The 18,218-nt window shown below is 38.1% G+C and overlaps 1 protein-coding gene across 1 annotated transcript in view; it reads right to left on the bottom strand.

The window, feature by feature from the left end:
• Nucleotides 1-2,026: 2,026 nt before the first annotated feature.
• RAB2A (RAB2A, member RAS oncogene family) overlaps nt 2,027-18,218 on the bottom strand; it is a 50,779-nt gene continuing 34,587 nt past the window's right edge. Inside the window, exons 7-8 of the mRNA XM_072411147.1 lie at nt 13,487-13,555; nt 2,027-8,231 (exon numbers count right to left, since the gene is read on the bottom strand). Of these exons, the coding sequence (XP_072267248.1) occupies nt 8,139-8,231; nt 13,487-13,555 (162 nt within the window). The 3' untranslated portion in view covers nt 2,027-8,138. The remainder of the gene's footprint in view (nt 8,232-13,486; nt 13,556-18,218) is intronic.

An 18,218-nucleotide genomic window follows, 5' to 3' on the forward strand; every position in this document is an offset into this window, starting at 1 on the left:
AACTTTTTAAATAAAGAACCAATTTAACTATCAGACTGTTGGCGTGCTGTGGCCAGTAGCAGTGGATGACATCAGCGGGAGTACACACATTCCCACTGATAGGCCTGGTACCCCATCGTTGATATAATAGTGTTCATGGTTGGTATCAATAGGGGTTTGTCATCATTTCTCATCATTAGTGTCAATTATATTTACACACCTCTCCAGCATTGGTGTTCAGGGCTTACATTCCTACAATTTATTTCCTATGCTGCTTCTGTACTGGCCAAGTGATGTCATGGCCAGATCATCACTTTGCCCCAGTGTCTAAAATCTATTCCTAAGTGCTGGAGCTCTTTGCATTCTATTGCCACACACCCACTGCCACTTGCATTCAACATCTCCCTGCTATATATATAGTGGGAAGACCCTGTATGTGCTGCTGTACAGCAAGCAGCGAGCCCAGGATGGAGGATTGATGACCGTCCCCGATCCTATGTGATATTCCATTCATATAAAGGCTTCACCAAACACTTGAAACAGAAGGTTTGTGTATGGTTTTCCTGAATGCCCAAGTGAATTGTTTAAAGTGTGAATTTACAAAACTGAACAATGGCAGGGAGAGAATGGTGGATCCCAATTTCACAGGAAAAGTCAAGATTTGCATATAAATGTAACTGCCTATATCACTGGATCTGTTAATTGTTTTAACATACAGTTTTCAAAGCAAGTAACCTCTATTCCTGCATTTCATCAATAGCTTTTACAGCAACAGACTGTGTTGTAAAACCCCAAGGATTACAATGTACACAGTGAACCACAATGCAAATGCATACTCCATAATGTATGTATACATTAATGTATATATATTTACATATAGCAAGTTAAAAAAAGATGTGTGAATTATAGTTACATGCATATAGCTTCAGTGCAAACATTTTTGGCTCTTACCGCAGATCCATAGACCTCACCAATCACATGACTGCCTTTTAACTAAACTCGCCACCATTGTCTTCTTTGACCCAGGCCGCAATTGGGAATGAATGCTATCTGACAGCAGATTTTATTAAAAATAATCTCCCTTGATGTCCAACGTTCTTCAGTCTTGGTGGTGCCTCCTGGAGTCTTTGCATTGTATCTAGCAAGAGGAGAGGTGTAGAGGTCCTAGGAAGGCAACATTGTTCATACATACAGTGCAATAAGTAAGTGTTGTTATCCCAGATTAGGAGGTAGGTAAGACCAAGTAAAAATTGAATAAAAAATGCTGGAGATAAAAAAACAAACAAATACAGTCACCACATACGAGAATTGGTAAGTAGCAATATATTAAACCTTTGTTCTTGGCTACACATTAAAGATGTAAACCATTAAAAATACAGATTACATACATAAAAGGGAGACATTAACCACAAAAGGATCTGGATTTCAGTCTATCAAGTCCTGGGAGTTACACAGCTCTGCAAGTTCTCTCACACTGAGCTCGGCTGTACACCAAATCCCATTCAGGTACTTACACTGCTTACCAAACTTTCTCGACCTTTCTAACATGGAGGGACCTTAAAAGTATCGTTCTGGTCTTAAGAAACCCCATCTATAATCACTATATCCACAGCTTACAGTATGTTGGCCTGGCAGTCAGTGGAAAGAATGCCTCATATTGCTGGCCAGTGAGAAGTGTATCGCCAATACAGATATCCAAAAACACAATTTGTGTCACTTAATTTGATCTGAGAAGCACAAACTGCTCATTGTTTAAGGAATCCCCAGCATGTTCTGGTGCAACCCTGATTGAGAAACACTGCTGCTTACATATACAAATATAAATGTGTTATTGATTATAGAGCTGCGCTCATTTATGTTTTTTCCATCAGGGGTTCAGCGATATATTACACACAATGCATATCGGTACCAATTTGAAACATTTAATAATATTTATTATACCTTATTAGTAGCTAGCTACTAAAACCCATGTGCACAAAACCACCAAAACTGATCCAGTCTTGATGCAAATATAATTTGGAACAAAATGTCACAGCTGCTAGAGATATAGTTTACAATATTAAGAAAAAGTAATTTTATTTAGTTTTTGTTTTACATTTATGACATCATTCTGACACAATGCAAAGTCCACCTGAACAAAGATTTAGATGAAAAACTCATTGTGCTGAACACAAACAAAAATAAAATAGATATAGTTTTCTATATGAAAAGCTTGCAGCAATCATGCTTGAACAGATGAATAGCAATGACTTGTTTGAAGTGACTTAACCTGTCCTCAAACTGGCATAGGTATCCCAAACCATTGGAACGGAAAAGGGGAACCAGAAGGAGTATGTTAAACCAACATACTGTACATTAAAGAAGGGCTGGGATGAACATGCCAACAGAAAGGTCCAATGGAAAATGTCGGAGACTAAAACAATGCTCTTGATGAGCTCTAGCTAGCATAGGATGAATGGTAATTCCCAACAACTTTAGCTTGGTGTATATACCAAGGCACGTCATAGCATATATACAAAACATTAAAGATAAATACAGCATTGTTTAGAATTTAGCTTTTTTTCTTTTTTTTTTATTTGGTAAAGAAGAGACTCTTTTAAATAGTTATTTAAAAAGGGACACATATTTACTCATGAAGGTGTCTCTATTGGTAAGGAACAAGCCAGCATAATGGCTGAAACCACCATTTTTGTACCTTCTGCCACCACCGATAAAAAGAAGTTTAACTGTCAGCTCATATTGTGTCAGAAACCACAGGACCAAGACAGACCAAGTTCAGGGCTATACAGGACTTAGTTCTGACACTACACAGGTTTAGATGTGACATGTCAATTGTTGGGCAGAATGATGGCCCCAACCACAAAATAGTTGCGTGTACCCTTTGGATCTAATGGAAATACAATTTGTCCACCAATTAATGTTTTACATTTATTGTAAACATTTAGGCAATGGTTTGATTATGAGTACTCCACAGATTACAGAAAAGAAAAACATTTCATGAGAAAGTTACATTTCACTGGAAAGAGCCAAGCGGACACTAGGTAGCAGATCTAAAAGGATTGCAAAGTAGGGTAAACTTTTTTTAATTAAAAAATCCTGGTAAGTTAATTAAAGGTTGCTAAACGGATTCAATAAAACAGATTTAAAATGGCAAAAAGCTTTGCAAATGTTTTGTAAAAGCTTGCTGGCCACCTTATACACTATTATTATGAAAAAGTAAATGTGGAAGGCCTTAATGTACATGATTTCACTTCTTACCTATCTTAGGTAACATTTGTATGTTTTCAGTTCCAACAAAACATGCGTTACATTGAGATCAATGTTAAAGGGAAAGATTTTCTAAACGCATGTTCAAGGCTGTTGTAATCCAGCTCCTGGAATCTATAAAATGTGAACCTTCATGCATAGTAATTTGCAAGCCTTAGATGCCTGATAAGGGCAGTTTTATATGTAAGTTAGGGACCCAAGGAGATTGGTAAGAAGGGAAGTGGCCCATTCTGTTCACACTGTACCAGCATTAAACCGCTTTCTATAGAAATACATCTGGTTCCCAATAGCTCACCACTACCTGGGTGGTAGGATGAAATTATTTCCATAGTAGTTAAACCAAGACAATGTGTAGATATAAGAATGGTAAACTATAGGTGAAAGTGCAATCTGGAGTTTTAGTTACAATAAACCTGCATTCTATATGATACGAGATATGAGTCGGAAAGCCTTTTATGGCAAGAACTGGGAACTGGCACCATATAGATCCCATACACGAGCAGGGATCAAAGCAAGTGCAAATGAATATATGATTTCTTACAAATAATGATGGTTTACAATGAAAATGTATGTTGTATGTAGGGGCAACATTTTTTCGAAAAAACTTACAGCACTCCTGAGTCAGCAAAAGCATTACAAATAAAGAACATACTAAATTTTTTGCTACATTTGTTATCTCTGGCCTGGTCCTTCATGTTTGTTAAAGTAAACCTCCTGGCTGTATGGCTTCAATACTTTGTAGTTACAGACCTAGAACAGGGATCCAACAAAATCAAGGTCAGACTTCCTTCTGCCACCGACTCAAAATACTAAAACATGACAAAGTATCAGCGTAAAAGCCAGGCAACTGGCCATCAATGTCAAGTCTATATATTTTATTCCTAAAGTATATTCTTTCACACAGAAATGAATCAGAAATACAAGATAACTTGTCACAAATATATAGTTTATATAAGTATATGGTTAAAAAAAAAACTAAACAATAAAGCCACAGAGCCTTGCAATTACTAGTAATATCTGAACACCTCTCCTGCTCTTCCCCTCAGAACAACCAATAAAGAATGCTGCCAGTATTTTAGAGGCTGGCGCTTCAGTCTTATTTTCATTCAGTTTTATTACATTTTCACTTTAAAGTTCACCTGTAGCCAACTTTTCTTCATTGCTGTAGTGTATTCATTGCAGAAATGCTTATAGTAATGGAGAAGGCAAAATATGTTCTGCTAAATACACTTCAATACCCACAGTAATAGGAGCTCCAAACACTACTGGAATGCGCACACACCTTGTGAAGAACATTCACATAGGTCATTTCTAATAAGGCAAATTACAATCTGGTAACCCATATAAAAAAAAAACGATTTTGTTTTTATCCTTACAAATACCTGAACTCTTTCCTCTTGCTATCAAGTAGTGGGCTTTGCACATCATCAGTCCTCTGAAATTTTTTTAAGAGCTTGAGTTAATGCTTGACTATTTAGGGGCTTGTGTCAATGGCATCAGTCGGACACTAGAGATCATTCAGAATATATTGACAGTTGAATATGACCTGCTGCCGTTGCGATCTGCATTCCTGATTCGGTATTGGAAAATAATTCCTACTTCAAGTGAACAAAAAGCCTGTAAACATATTGTCATTCAGGCTAAATCTAGCCCTAAACGCTGGAAAGCAACAATGGCACATGACCCACGTGTCGTGTTGCCTATGATGGGAACACATTTAGAAATAGGGATAAATATAACCACATAACCTGACAGACACAAAGGAATCTGTGAAGAAAAATGGAGTTTGTTAATAACAATGTTCCTGGTCTGATTGCTTTAGTAGTCCCGATGCTATATTATTTGATTGTTTTGTACTCATGGCATTTTTCTGTAACTTCCAGTAGCTCTGCATTTTACAGAAAAAGGCTATAACAACATATACAAAGCAAATATTATGAATAGTGGTAATTTCAAAATGAGAAACTTGACCAGCCTAAGTTTTTCTATTGTAAAATTCTGGTACCTGGGACAGATACCACCCTTACATATTCTTACACATCGGGCACCAGGCTTTAGCTGAAGTTTGGGCTGTTTTCTTAATTTCTGATGAGCGTGGCTAAGTGTTGCTCTGGTTCAGCGTGAAACAGAATGAGCTGTTACAATTTGGTGAGGAATCAAACTAACAAATATCCTTTGAAAGCAGTTTAGTTAGGTCTGATCTTTAAATTATTGCCCCAAATTTTTAACCCAATTCTAAATGGTGACAACAACTTAAAGGACTGCTTAAATCACTAAAGTGGAACTAAACCCTTGGTACTCACCTGTTTGTATTCTCTTCTGTGCTCTCAGGTCATTGTGCACAGAAAACCTGATGTATGAACTTGCCACAATACTCCAAAAAGGACAGGTCAGTGTGAAACAATTAGGGCATTACACAAAGGTTATTTTTCTGCAGACAACTGTTTTCTGTGCCACAACTTATAATAAACACACATGTTTACATACGGTGTGTTTATCTCTATGGATCTCTGTATGTATGGTATCTTGTATAATGTAATATCACCCGATGCAGTACAAGGTAAAAACAGGCTTTATGAACACTCTAATGTGTCGACTGAGAGTCCAGGCACCAGGGACACATGAAATTACCTGTGTGCAAAGGGCCTAAGGAGCACTCCATGTAATCAGGGGCACCGGGGGAGAAGCAGGCAGGTGACTGCTGTTCCTGCAAAACATGTTCTAGTTGTAAAAGTGACTAACAGTTAACGTCCACAGTTTCTATATGATGCATTTGCAAAACCACAAAGTCCTTTTCAGGCCTGTAACAAAAATCAGTTTAATATCCCAACAAAATTCTAAAAGTTTACACTGTGAACAAAAGCCACTAAACGGTCACAATATGATGTGCAAAACTGAAAACAGTGCAATAAAAGCAACATAAGTCTGTATTAAAATGAAAACCAATGTTCTCACTAGGTCAGTTCATATCAAGATAAAAGCAGGACCAGAGCAGGTTTATGGTTATCGCCTCCAGTATTTAGTTCTAACATGAAACCGTCTTTTCTCCATCCAATGTTCCATACATATTGTAGCATCATATACACACTGTACATGAGTAAATATGGTACATTAACACTGATTATACACAATTTCCTATCTACCAATATTTGAAAATACAGTTTCTATTTCATTTTTTACCACTGCTCCTTTCAGTTATAGTCTATGCAAAACGAATACTCTGTGTGGGGTGAGCTATAAACCCCAATGAGCTGCTTCTGGTGTGTTCTGCATTCTCCAATGCAATAAAGGAGGAAATCTGTTACAGCTCAGCCTCACGACTCCCATGGCTTCCACAAACAACTAGTTTTGGGTGAAGCTCTGCTAGATATTCCTTTTCCAAATTAACCTCAATGCCAGACAATGAATCTTTGTCATACTATAGCTATAAGAAATTTATTTATGGCCCCGCACATATGTAATTCACTGCTGGCAGCTGAAACATTGCACATATCTACAAGGTGAAAAATCTGAAATGGGCCATCTTTTAAATCAAAGATTAACAATTACAATGATATATACATACACACACATAAATGTATATACATATATACACTCTGATAAGTAAACTTGTCAATGTGTACGGTAGTATATTGGAAAACCTTTGTCTTCATCGGGTTTATCTACACAGGGGCAGTCAGATTATATCAATGCTGTGCTTCTAGTAGAATAATACTGGCACAGGAACTGTGCCTTACTATCCTCCTCCATCAATGGCAGTTTATCAAATTACTCAGACTGATCAAAAACAGTATGTCTATGTGTTATCCCAGCAGACATTCACCGACTGCTGTATCTGACCAGGAGAGAGAATTTCACATCTGTAGTTTTATCATGAAAACATGACATGACAAGCATGTGGAAAGGAAATGACTTCAAATGTGCAATGTTTTATGGTGATATACTTATCTCCCCAAAAGGCAATGGCAAACAAGCTAAATACATTATATTATTTCATTTTTCTTTACAATGTAAGGCCCAAGTCACACAAACCAGTGACCATTTACCTTATTTCATGGCACCATCGCTCCCTTGCTGGATAACCCAGTGAGATCTTTTTTCTGCATTGTTCTCCCCTGCTAGTGAGTACAGTACTGTGGAATCCTGGGCTAGCGAAGGAGCGATGCCCAATAGATGAAGTGGTTTCTGAACCTCAGAGGTTCTGACATTGCTAATCTTACATCAGCCTCATAATTCCTCTAGTATAGATAACTGCAATCTAAAATGGAGGAACTGCAAACCTTTGTGTGGTCAAATGAAGGCTAAATGAGAATGCTGAGCTCTGCAGATTGCTCTCACTTGTAAATAAATTAGCAATTCAGTGGTCAAGCAGCTGAGCTTATGTCATCTGCCAATACCACCTGATCTAAGATGAGGATATTCACTGTGATCTGTTCCAGCCTGTGTTTTACAAAACATTTTCATCTAAATTCACTTCAAATTACCCATAGCACATCAATCTCCTTCATGTTTCCAGTTATTGGTAGACAGAAAATAGGTATAATCAATGGTTTTATTGTTTCATTGTATGTCTCTTTGCACAGGTCACCACAGATCCGTGAATCCTACCTACACAAACCATTTAAAATACTATGAAAACGTCTTAGTGTCAATTCATTTTTTTTTCATCTTTTTTTTTTTTACTTAGAGGGGAACAAGACAACATTTAACAACCACAATTAAACCTTTAAATCAAAAGCAAATGATACAGTATGAATACAATTTCAAAAATCTTTTTTTTTTTTTTTTTTTTAAAGTGAACATTGAAACTGGAGGAGGAGAGAAGGTAAAAGTACAATAGCCTATGGACAAGGAAACAGCCACTTCCGGCTCTTCACATGGAATGATGAGGCTCAACAGCACCCGCCTCCAGCTTGTTGTCCTCCCATATGAGATCCAGGTGATCCAGGCGTTGAATGTTGTGGTCCGATTTTAATGCCGTTTGCCTAAAACAAGAGATAGCAGTGAGAAAGTCTGTACTATGATGACAATTTTTTAACATAAACGGATAATTATTCATTAACACCAGAAACTAAATAGTTGGTCTGATTGCCAGGGAAAAAACTCATACCTTGCACATTGGGCAACTTGTATTCAGCTACAGTGAAATATTAAGGAAAACCTGTTACACAGTCCTGTGCCCTTTTATGCTTCCTCTTTTATTCTTATCCTAATACCCAGGATGCTTGCAATACAATACCAATTCCGCCAGTGAATGGTAATTATGACCTAGTTGGTTATCCTACTTCTGTATATGATTTTCTGTTATTATAAAGAATGCATCTTTAGTAAGCGGTGATAGTAACAGTTTCATTGCATGCAGCAAGATGCCATGCACCATGACTATCGGCAACACATATTTACTGTTCTATTCAGCCAAAGAGTGCATGCCCAGTACCTCCTCTGGGTGTAAAGAAACATACTCTTTCTCATGTAATGCATTGATTTTTGGTGACTGGCCCAGTGGGTTGGGGTTACACAGGTCTAAGCCTTAAGGAATCTTTGACTGAAGTGACCTGGGGCTTTCACAGAACTTCATGCTTCATTCCCAGAGGATGAATGTAACAGAAAAGAAAAAAAGTGTGTATGTGCTGCTGGGAAGAGGGGCATTAAGCTTGTTGTTCTGTTTTAACTAGTTGTCTTATGCATCAAAGCGTAAGGCAAACAAAGTTGCAACAACCAGGCAGATGCATGGATTTAATTTCTCTATTGGAAATCATCTGAAATGTATTTGGTGTCCTGGCCTCAACCTACCCCCTTTCCCACTTATATACATGTGTAGGGTCATTTGGAGATTTAGTGACCCTGCAGTGTGCTCACAGAACTTGATTCACATGTCCCTGCTTTCTATGTGTGTAACAAAGACGACTTGTGTATTACAGCACACAACATTTTGTGACTTCTCTACTCTTCTTTACACTGTAAATAAATAGGGAATTAGTGTAAAATGTACACTAGGGTTACTGGAGCTACAGGGTGGAGTCTATACTAAAATATTTATCTTTCTCTCAAAACAGAACGATTATTATACAGCTGGCCGCACTGCCTCGGACAATCCGTGTCCTGTAGTACCCAGATTGCTCCTTTCAATTTTCTGCACTGGGAGAATTTGAGTCTGGATACTGAAATTACCAGGAACATTTCAGTTGCCTGGGACTTTCATAACATAAGCCTAACATTGTATGGTGTATGATAAAACCTAGTCTTCAAGCAATTCACGGTGCAGGAGTACACAATACAGAATTGTTTATTTTATTATATACAGGCTTTTGTGCTCTTTGCCATTTCTTTCCCTCTCAGGCTTTGGATGTGTGCCAGTAAAAATAAACAAGGGCATTGTTTAAGAATTAATTAACCAATATACTACACTGGATAAAAAGCGCCTTCATACTCATGTCAAGCTACGGCAGAAGCAAATGCCTGAAAACCACCCTCCCAAATGGTGATATCAAACTCTGTGGAATGTAAACCAATAGAAAAACTTCCCCTCTCCAGCCTGCATTTTCCATGTTGAATCAGCTGTGGAGATGCATACAAGTGTTCAGTGTCATCAATAATTTCTATGATCCCCAAAGACATGGCAGCTCGCCAGCAACCCACACACAGAGCAGCTCCTTTCATTCATCAAGATCACACTTCTATCTTAACATTGGCTCCCTCAAGTGGGTTTCACCTAAGAACACAGCACTTTAGGAGGGAGGAGGGAAGTAATACAGTAGCTTTCAGAAATTAAGCTCTTAAGGAAACTTTGCGTCACACTAAATCTCAGATTTATAGTGCTTGGCAGTTGTTCTGCAACTGTAGTAGCCTTGGGGTTTCTGGCAAAGAGTCGCTATCGACAGCAGCTGATGTGGTTTCTGGGCTTTCTGCAACTCTGTTTTAATAAAAAGCATGCCCTATGGCTCATTGGTTTTGCCCCCTCTTGGCTGGTAGCAAGTTGTTGAGGACTCTAAGAGCCAGACTTGGCGCGAGGCCAGTAAAGTAGCACAGACGGCTGGCTCTTACAGCAGATTGCAATCAGAGCTCCATAAAGGCACAGTGAAGCAGTCAGGTGCTGTATTAAGCTGCACAAGAACAAGGAACTTCTACAACAAATGAACCACGACCTGCCCAACTTTCCTACAGCTTTTTATATTCGCGTTACTGGCTTAGAATAATACATGATCTCCCCTCCCCCGTGTGTCATATCCCCTCTCACTCAGAAAGACAAAGAGCATGAGATAATAGCTGAAAGACAGGGAGGGAGAGCTATGAGGAGTACAAAGACTGGAGGGGTGTGGTGGTGACGGCGCAGGATGCTGAGGGAGAGTGGACAAGTGGAGCAACACAAGGCCTCAGGGATTACCAGGCCTCATCTAAAGAGGGCATTGAGGTGCACATAGACAAAGGAGTGAATTGCCTGGAGTAGTACAAATACAAAACAGCACCCTTACACACTGACAAAATCTACGACATGACTGTTTACAGAAAAGAAGAGCTGAACAGCTGTGAAGGAGAAATAAGAAAGAGGCTATGAGAAAACAAGAATGCAAAAACAAAACAAAAAAACTAACATTAAAACAATGCACATACAAGAAAAAAAAAGGGTACACTAAAAATTAAAGATTGATATCAACTCAGAGTGGAACCAAATGGAAACACCTGAAAGAGAAAGAAAACCATGCCCAAAAGACACACAAGAAAGCAGCACACACCCAAAGACAAGGGGAAGGAAGGACGCCACCAGGTAAGTAATGACACGTTACAGACACAGGAAACTATTCAGAATCTATGACAACTAAAACTAGTATTTAGGTTAAGTTATACTTCACAGAGCTAACTCATGGGCATCCGATTATTTTTCAGACACCCCACTCTGATGTATGTTGCTCTGAGCTTTGTCCAGCCACCACTGCATATGTTGTATGATCCTGGACTTTTCTGTTACAATAAGGACCATATATAGTACTTCAAGGTGGGGGAAATTTCACCACCAGAATCTCCTAAGGTGAAAAGCCAACACTAACAGTGTCCAAATGTATCAAAGCGGAGACAATAGTCTTCTGGCCGACACTGCAAACAGGACTCCGAAGAGCCAGAACTCTGTGTAACCTTGCTTGTGTCTGTGAAACACTGGCGTCATAGAAAAATAAGATATTGGAGTGTCCAACATTTTCAAGAAAGACTGAAGTTTAAAAACTATTTCCTGGTCTCAATACAAGTGGAGCAGTACAACAACTGAAAGTCTAATGTGACAAATTTCAAAGACCGATGGCAATAATTCTAAAATTAAAGGTACCTCAGTTGATCAGAACAAGCAATATAATAATAATTTGGTTACTTTGAGCGGCTGAAAGGGATAAAAGGTATATAATAAAATATATTAGCACAGACGCTGAAATCAGACCAAGCAGACAATTCGGGGGAAGAAAATAGGTACGGACTTACAAAGAAACTTCCAAGGTCTAACTAGGAACAGTGATTTCTAGGGGGAAATGTATTTGGACAGACTGCAAACTGTTAATGATCCAAAACCAGCAGTCAGCCTTGTTTCAAATAACAGAAAACAAAAGGGAACAAGTCCTGTGGCAGTCAGAGCTGAGCCAGGTGGCGACCCCTGCAGTATCTGAGCTTTAGGAACAGCTAGTGCTTGAAATTTTAGTCCTCCATTTACACACAGGCCACATGTAGTGTAAGCAGCTGCAGGGCTGCTGGAACTTTCCCACAATGCTCTGCCAAAGTCTGCAACCCCGTGACCCATACAAACTTCTGAAACACGGGAACAAGGTGCCTCCACTGCACCCCCTTCTGGCCCTACTATAAACAGCTAAAATATAATAAGTAACTAATCTGTAAATGTGGGAAATGAAAGGCTACATGATCATTCACCATAGTGCGCACAAATGTACCACAATGGCTTATGTTTTCATCCATTCCTTTATACCACACATGAATATCCCATTTCTTGTCTAGGTATGAAGAAAATACAATAAAGGATTTTCTTTTTTTTTTTTTTAATCAAGATTCTTAATACATTATAAAAGACTTGCACAAATGGGACAAAAACATTTGTGTATAACTACTATTGCGCAGGAGACACTTTGGAATATAAGAACTCTGTTCTTAGCACTAGGAAGTTATTTGATGGGTACGACGACCCCCATGGCACTACACAAACCTAATTCTCCTCTTACTCTAACTGTGAATAAACGGAACCCCTCACAATATTTTAGGGCCATTTTTGAAGGTGTACATTCTGGGGCTGTCATCCTTATCTTGACTTCTCTACTCGGTTACTCGCGAACTGTATATAATGTCAAAACCCTTGATTTGCAAGGAGTTGTGCTGGGTCATTGTTTCTCAAAGTAGTCAAGCACGAATAAAGACATAAATAGCAGAACCTGCATATTCTGTTCAGACATGTTGCCTTGAAGATGGAGAATAGTGTGAGTTTAACAACAGTTGCCTAGATGTGTTAGTCTTCTCTATAGTGACTCATAGTTACAGTCATAGGTTGAAAAAAAGATATAAAAGTCCATCAAGTTCAACTACTTGGGAAATAAACATACCCCAGATAAAAATCTTATAGACATAGTTGATGCAGAAGAAGGCAAAAACTCTTCGAGAAGAGAGCTGCCATCTTTCAGATTTAATGTATGTAACATTACGTACAGAGCATGTTCATAAAAATACTAGCAAAGGCCAGCAACTTTCCAGCATTCACTAGAACTGTTCTGGCCAATTATTTAATATTAGTGATACTGGAAATGCTAAATAAATAAAAAAGGAATTTATAATCCTGAAAATTAATGGATTCAGAGATCTGATTCTGACTCTGGACTGTAATGGAACATTCAAAAATGCTGTATAAGAGGTTAGATAGATTAGGACTACGACCAGGTCATTGTATCTATGTGTAAGGACGGAAAGGAACTGAATGACCTCAGGACATTTCACTAGAGGTATATGATAAACTTCCTAGAATTATTTCTATTCCAAGTTTCAAAGAAAACAATTTAAACTTCTTCATTTAACATACAGTACATTGCTAACGCTTTCTAGGTATGGCCTTCACATGTCGGGTAAAGGTTAGCTTCTCACAATGTTGGATCAATCTCTCATGTGCAGCAACTGTCTGATAAACTTAAAGAGATCATCTAATTTCTTGTATTAAAATATTATAATATCCATTCAACATCTGGTTCAAAATAAATAAAATTACCTCATTGTTTATGTCGAAGACTCCTTCCTGGATTTTTTCATAAATTTCTTTTGCTGTGTTAATAAATGCCTAAAAAGAAAGCAGAGAGTAAATATGTTGTAACCAATAAAAGGGTCAAAAACATATACTGACTTAAGATTGGTGAGTAAAAGTGTTCTCTGCAAAACATGCTTTGCTTAATATCAACTCCTGTCTCAAAAATCCATTTAAACTAATTTTCTCACCACACTCTAGACCCAGTTTGGTGTCAAATTGGTCCTAGAGTGTGATAAATAATACTGTGGAATATAGAAATGATAAGTATAAGAGGTCATACACAAATTGTGGTTAAAAAAACAAAAACAGAATTAGGGTTTGATGACCTATATTTTGGCACAATGCAAATCTATATACAGGAAATGGAATGCATTAACCACATTTATTTTTGGCTTGGGCCTTTAGCCACTGGGCAGATCAAATCAATGCATTTACAATGGTCATCATAAGATGCCAAAGAACCTTCTGGTGGCCAGTCATGCATGGCACAATATGAGTGCAGAAAGATTGATCATGTGATGAATCAGATTCACAATCAGCAAGATGTGGTGGTGAACCAACTTGGGGGATGGTGAAAACAGCAATTGGCCAGAAATATCTATCCATGCCAAGTGTTTTTCTGTCAATACAGATTCTACCAGGGTACATAAAGACTCCTAGGAGCACACGTATTTGTTTAATGTGATCTGTTGTCAGTATAACATTAAGTAACAATAAGAATGTTTGGTCTCACTTTGGTACACGCTTGCTTTATGACAAAGTCATCTTGAATACAAATGTGTGGGAGACATGCACAAATGAGTCTATAGACAGCTTTCACCTCTATAGTAAAGTCAAGCTGTCTACACATGTGTATTCATGATTCTGAATATGCCGAACACAAAACCTAATAAATCTAAACAATTAACAGGATGCTTGACTTCAGATTTTATTATATTTGAAGCTTTGTATTAAGATACACAAGTCCTAACAGAAAGCAGGTGGTGTGAACCCTACCTCTCGGAGGACCTGTGGTCTGTTTGACATTTAGCCCTTCAGTATCAGGCCTTAGATACAACACACATCAAAATGATTGCAACTATGCAGGTATAAGAGGGATAAATGCAACATAATCGGTGAATAACGTTTCTGGGTTAACCTGAACAAAAGAGGTTTTCGCCTACTACGGTAGGTATAATAGAAGATTTAACCCCCACCCAAAAAAAAAAACATTGGGGGGGTGGGCGGGTGATGTCACAAGGAGAAGAAATGAATAGCAGCTGGATTTACACTTAGGCATCACACATCCTTTACGCCATGGCACGTACATGCTGCACTCCAGGCTACACAGTTAAAACATGGGAGCATGTGCCCAAGGAGCTTGTATATCTCTCCACTCACTCTTCAGACATACACAATATTACCATACAGCCCATCCAATACAGTACCTGAATTTATTCTCCTATACAAAATAACTGTATTTAATGCAATACATTGGCTTTGTATGTGAAAAAGCAGTACATTGTTTTCCTGAACATTTATTTTACAATATAATGTAATAGTTTGGGTAGAATATTTTTTTTTAAATTTTTTAACATAATATAATAATTTTTATTTTTACATGATTTTGTGTTTCAAACGTTAATATACTCATACTATTATACCGTAAAATAAATTTTCATGAAAAAAAATGTACCGCTTTTAAACATAAATCCAGACAGAAATGTACCACTAGGGAGGTTAAAGGGGATTATACAAATTTATTTCAGGTGCTTATAAAAACATTTGTTTAGTGTTACCTTAACAGAAAACAATGTCTTAAGCTTTATAATAACCAAAGCTATGTTTAACAATTTTACTGCAGAAATCTTGAAAATGGACATGGTAACTGAAAAACAAAAAGTCTAAATAATTCTGATTGTCAACACATACAGAAAGCACACATATGTCTACCATGAAAATCATTTAACAAGCTCTAAAGTAGAAAATATTCCATGCAGAATAAGAGCAGCATATGTTCCACTCTGCTTAACGTCTGTAAACCAGAGGCAGCATATGCAGTAAGCAATCAATTGTTCTTTACAACTGTGGTGCTTTTTAGCACACCAAGGACACAAAAAGGTTCTCGCAGGGAAAGCGTTAAATTGGGTTTGGAAGCATTGATTATCCAGTCCGGAAATGATAACTGAATTGTCAGGGCAGGTGGCTATATTAACCAATGGTGAAATTACAGAGCAGCTATGAAGTCACTGCAGTAACAGATAGCAGGAACACATTTACGAGCTGCCTGCTGCCGAACTAGAGCCATTAAATATTAATGGTGACCTTACTAACATTGGGCAGCAGACACTAGAGATGTTACGCTTCAACAGAGTGCACTAGAGGAAGATGACACTTGCAATGGTTTATGTTCCAGAGTAGGCAGCACCACTTAGTGGCAATATTTGCAGGGGAATAGATGTGTAGCTGAGCACTGTCCTCCCATTTTAGCTTAGGGAACAACACACAAATGTAATTACGTATTTACAAATTTTATATTCTAGGAAGCAAAATCTGAAAATGACTTTCATAAGCCTTCAAACCCAACTCTTTATACTACTAAAATTCTAACAGCTAACGTGTCACAAAAGTACAGATCTCAACTATGTAAAATGTACATTTTAGGTCCCATAAAAATTAGGGGTTTATCTAATATGTTCCAAAAGGGCTAAGCTGTTACTGAGAAGAAGTGCTGACATGTTTATTTTCCTTCAGCTCCAGAGATGATCTAAAACAATGTGATCCACTTTGCTCTAGCTGTAGAAAATGAAACAAGAGCCACAAACGCCTTGTTCCATAAAACCGTTCCTAGTTCCCATAGATTGTGAGCTCTTCGGGGCAGGATGCTCCCCTCCTCCTGTGTCACAGTCAGTATCTGTCTGTCATTTGCAACCTCTATTTAATGTACAGCGATGTGTAATATGTTGGCGCTATATAAATTCTGTGTAATAATAATGTTACATTTTACTCCTGTGAGGCTCCTTCTCCCCTGGTTTTAATACTCAGATTTGCACTCCACTCCCTTCTATCCCTCTTGACATCCACTATCTGCTTACCTGCCTCTCCCCTTGTATCTCTTCTTTCTGGCCATGGTCTGCTCTTGAGAATCCTCTCTATTACCTTCTCCAGCTTCCATCCCTATGTCCCTTTAGGTCTATGATTCAGTCTTGTCCACTTTCCTTGCTGCTCATCTGCTCTGCTGACATTCTGTCATATGTTTTCTATGACAAAGGCCCCCTTTCCGCATCTCATATGTCAGCAGTCATCCTTTATCAGAGCTTATCACAGATACATGATCTGCTCTACAGAATATAAGCCTGCTGTCCTTCAATTTTTGGATATTTTTCCTGTACATTTATTACACCTGACCCCTCTGTAGTGTCCAAGAGGAGATGCTGATGTGTGATATATCTGCCCCTTTACTCCATCAGCTCTTGTCCCCAATCAGTGTGTTACTCTCACCCCATCATCAGTGACCTACGTCTTGCTAGCTACACATGAAGGGTCTGTATTCATATTCTAGGAATGGAAATTTATTGTAAAAGTGCACACACACACACACACACACACACACACAATCTAACTTCAAGAACTGAACATATGTTCAAAAGCAACTGGTCAAACGGGCAGTGCTCAGGTATTTTCCATGTAGCTGTAAAATGCGCAGCATATACATTTGTTTTTCATTCCATCTTTTACAGCACAGAAAAATAAAAAAATAATCAAATGGAAAATGTTTATAAGTAGGAACATTCTAACAACATCAACAAACACCAATGTAAGCAGTTAGGAAAGAATATTCTGCTCAGCTAGGAAAAGATCACAATGTAAGAAAATGAAAAGGAAAAAAAAACATTGCTGGTACAAATATGGAAGTTTAAAAGTAGGGATAAAGAAGAACATGATTGATCTGTCCTAATTAGTTATAACCTAATCATATTTTTGCACCCCCACCCACTTATTCATTAAAAGGCACAGAGTCTAAAATCAAATGTTATAAACAAGAGCAAGTCAGAATAATCAAGACTTGGGGAATCCTAAATCAATGATATATTCTAAACCGGTAACAATGCATAAAGTTGTAAATTGTAATTTTTTTCCAACATAAAAATGGTAACACTTTCAGGAAGTGTGAATTAATTAAAAAAAAAAGGAGTAAATTCCTTCCTATTTCTAATTCTGGTCAGATAAGGGAGATGTAAATGATCTCGGACTGATAGTACACAAATGCTGACAGACAATATGCAGCCAGGCCAATCAATCAATCTATATACACCAAGACAGATGCTTTTCAGATTCTGAGAATTAGATGTCTTGCGGTTTGGTCTCTCATCTCTGAAGTTTAAGATGCCTCTTCAGCATAATCCTTAGCAAGCAGTCTAAAATTTGTAGTTATCACCAGCATTTCCATATACACCTGACTGGTCCAGTGCGAGCTGCACAGCATCCAGACACAATGGGCCTGATTTATTAAAGCTCTCCAAAGCTGGAGAGGATACACTTTCATCAGTAAAGCTGGGTGATCAAGCAAATAGCGATGCTAGCAAAGAGCAAATAGTTTTGAAGAAATCCATTGCAGAATTTGCTGGATCACCCAGCTTCACTGCCGCAAGTGTATCCTTTCCAGCATTGGAGAGCTTTAGTAAATCAGGCCCATTGTGTTTGTTACTCCCAGATT

Source organism: Pyxicephalus adspersus, chromosome 5 (assembly GCF_032062135.1).
Source record: "Pyxicephalus adspersus chromosome 5, UCB_Pads_2.0, whole genome shotgun sequence".
In the NCBI taxonomy this organism is placed as follows: Eukaryota; Metazoa; Chordata; class Amphibia; order Anura; family Pyxicephalidae; genus Pyxicephalus; species Pyxicephalus adspersus.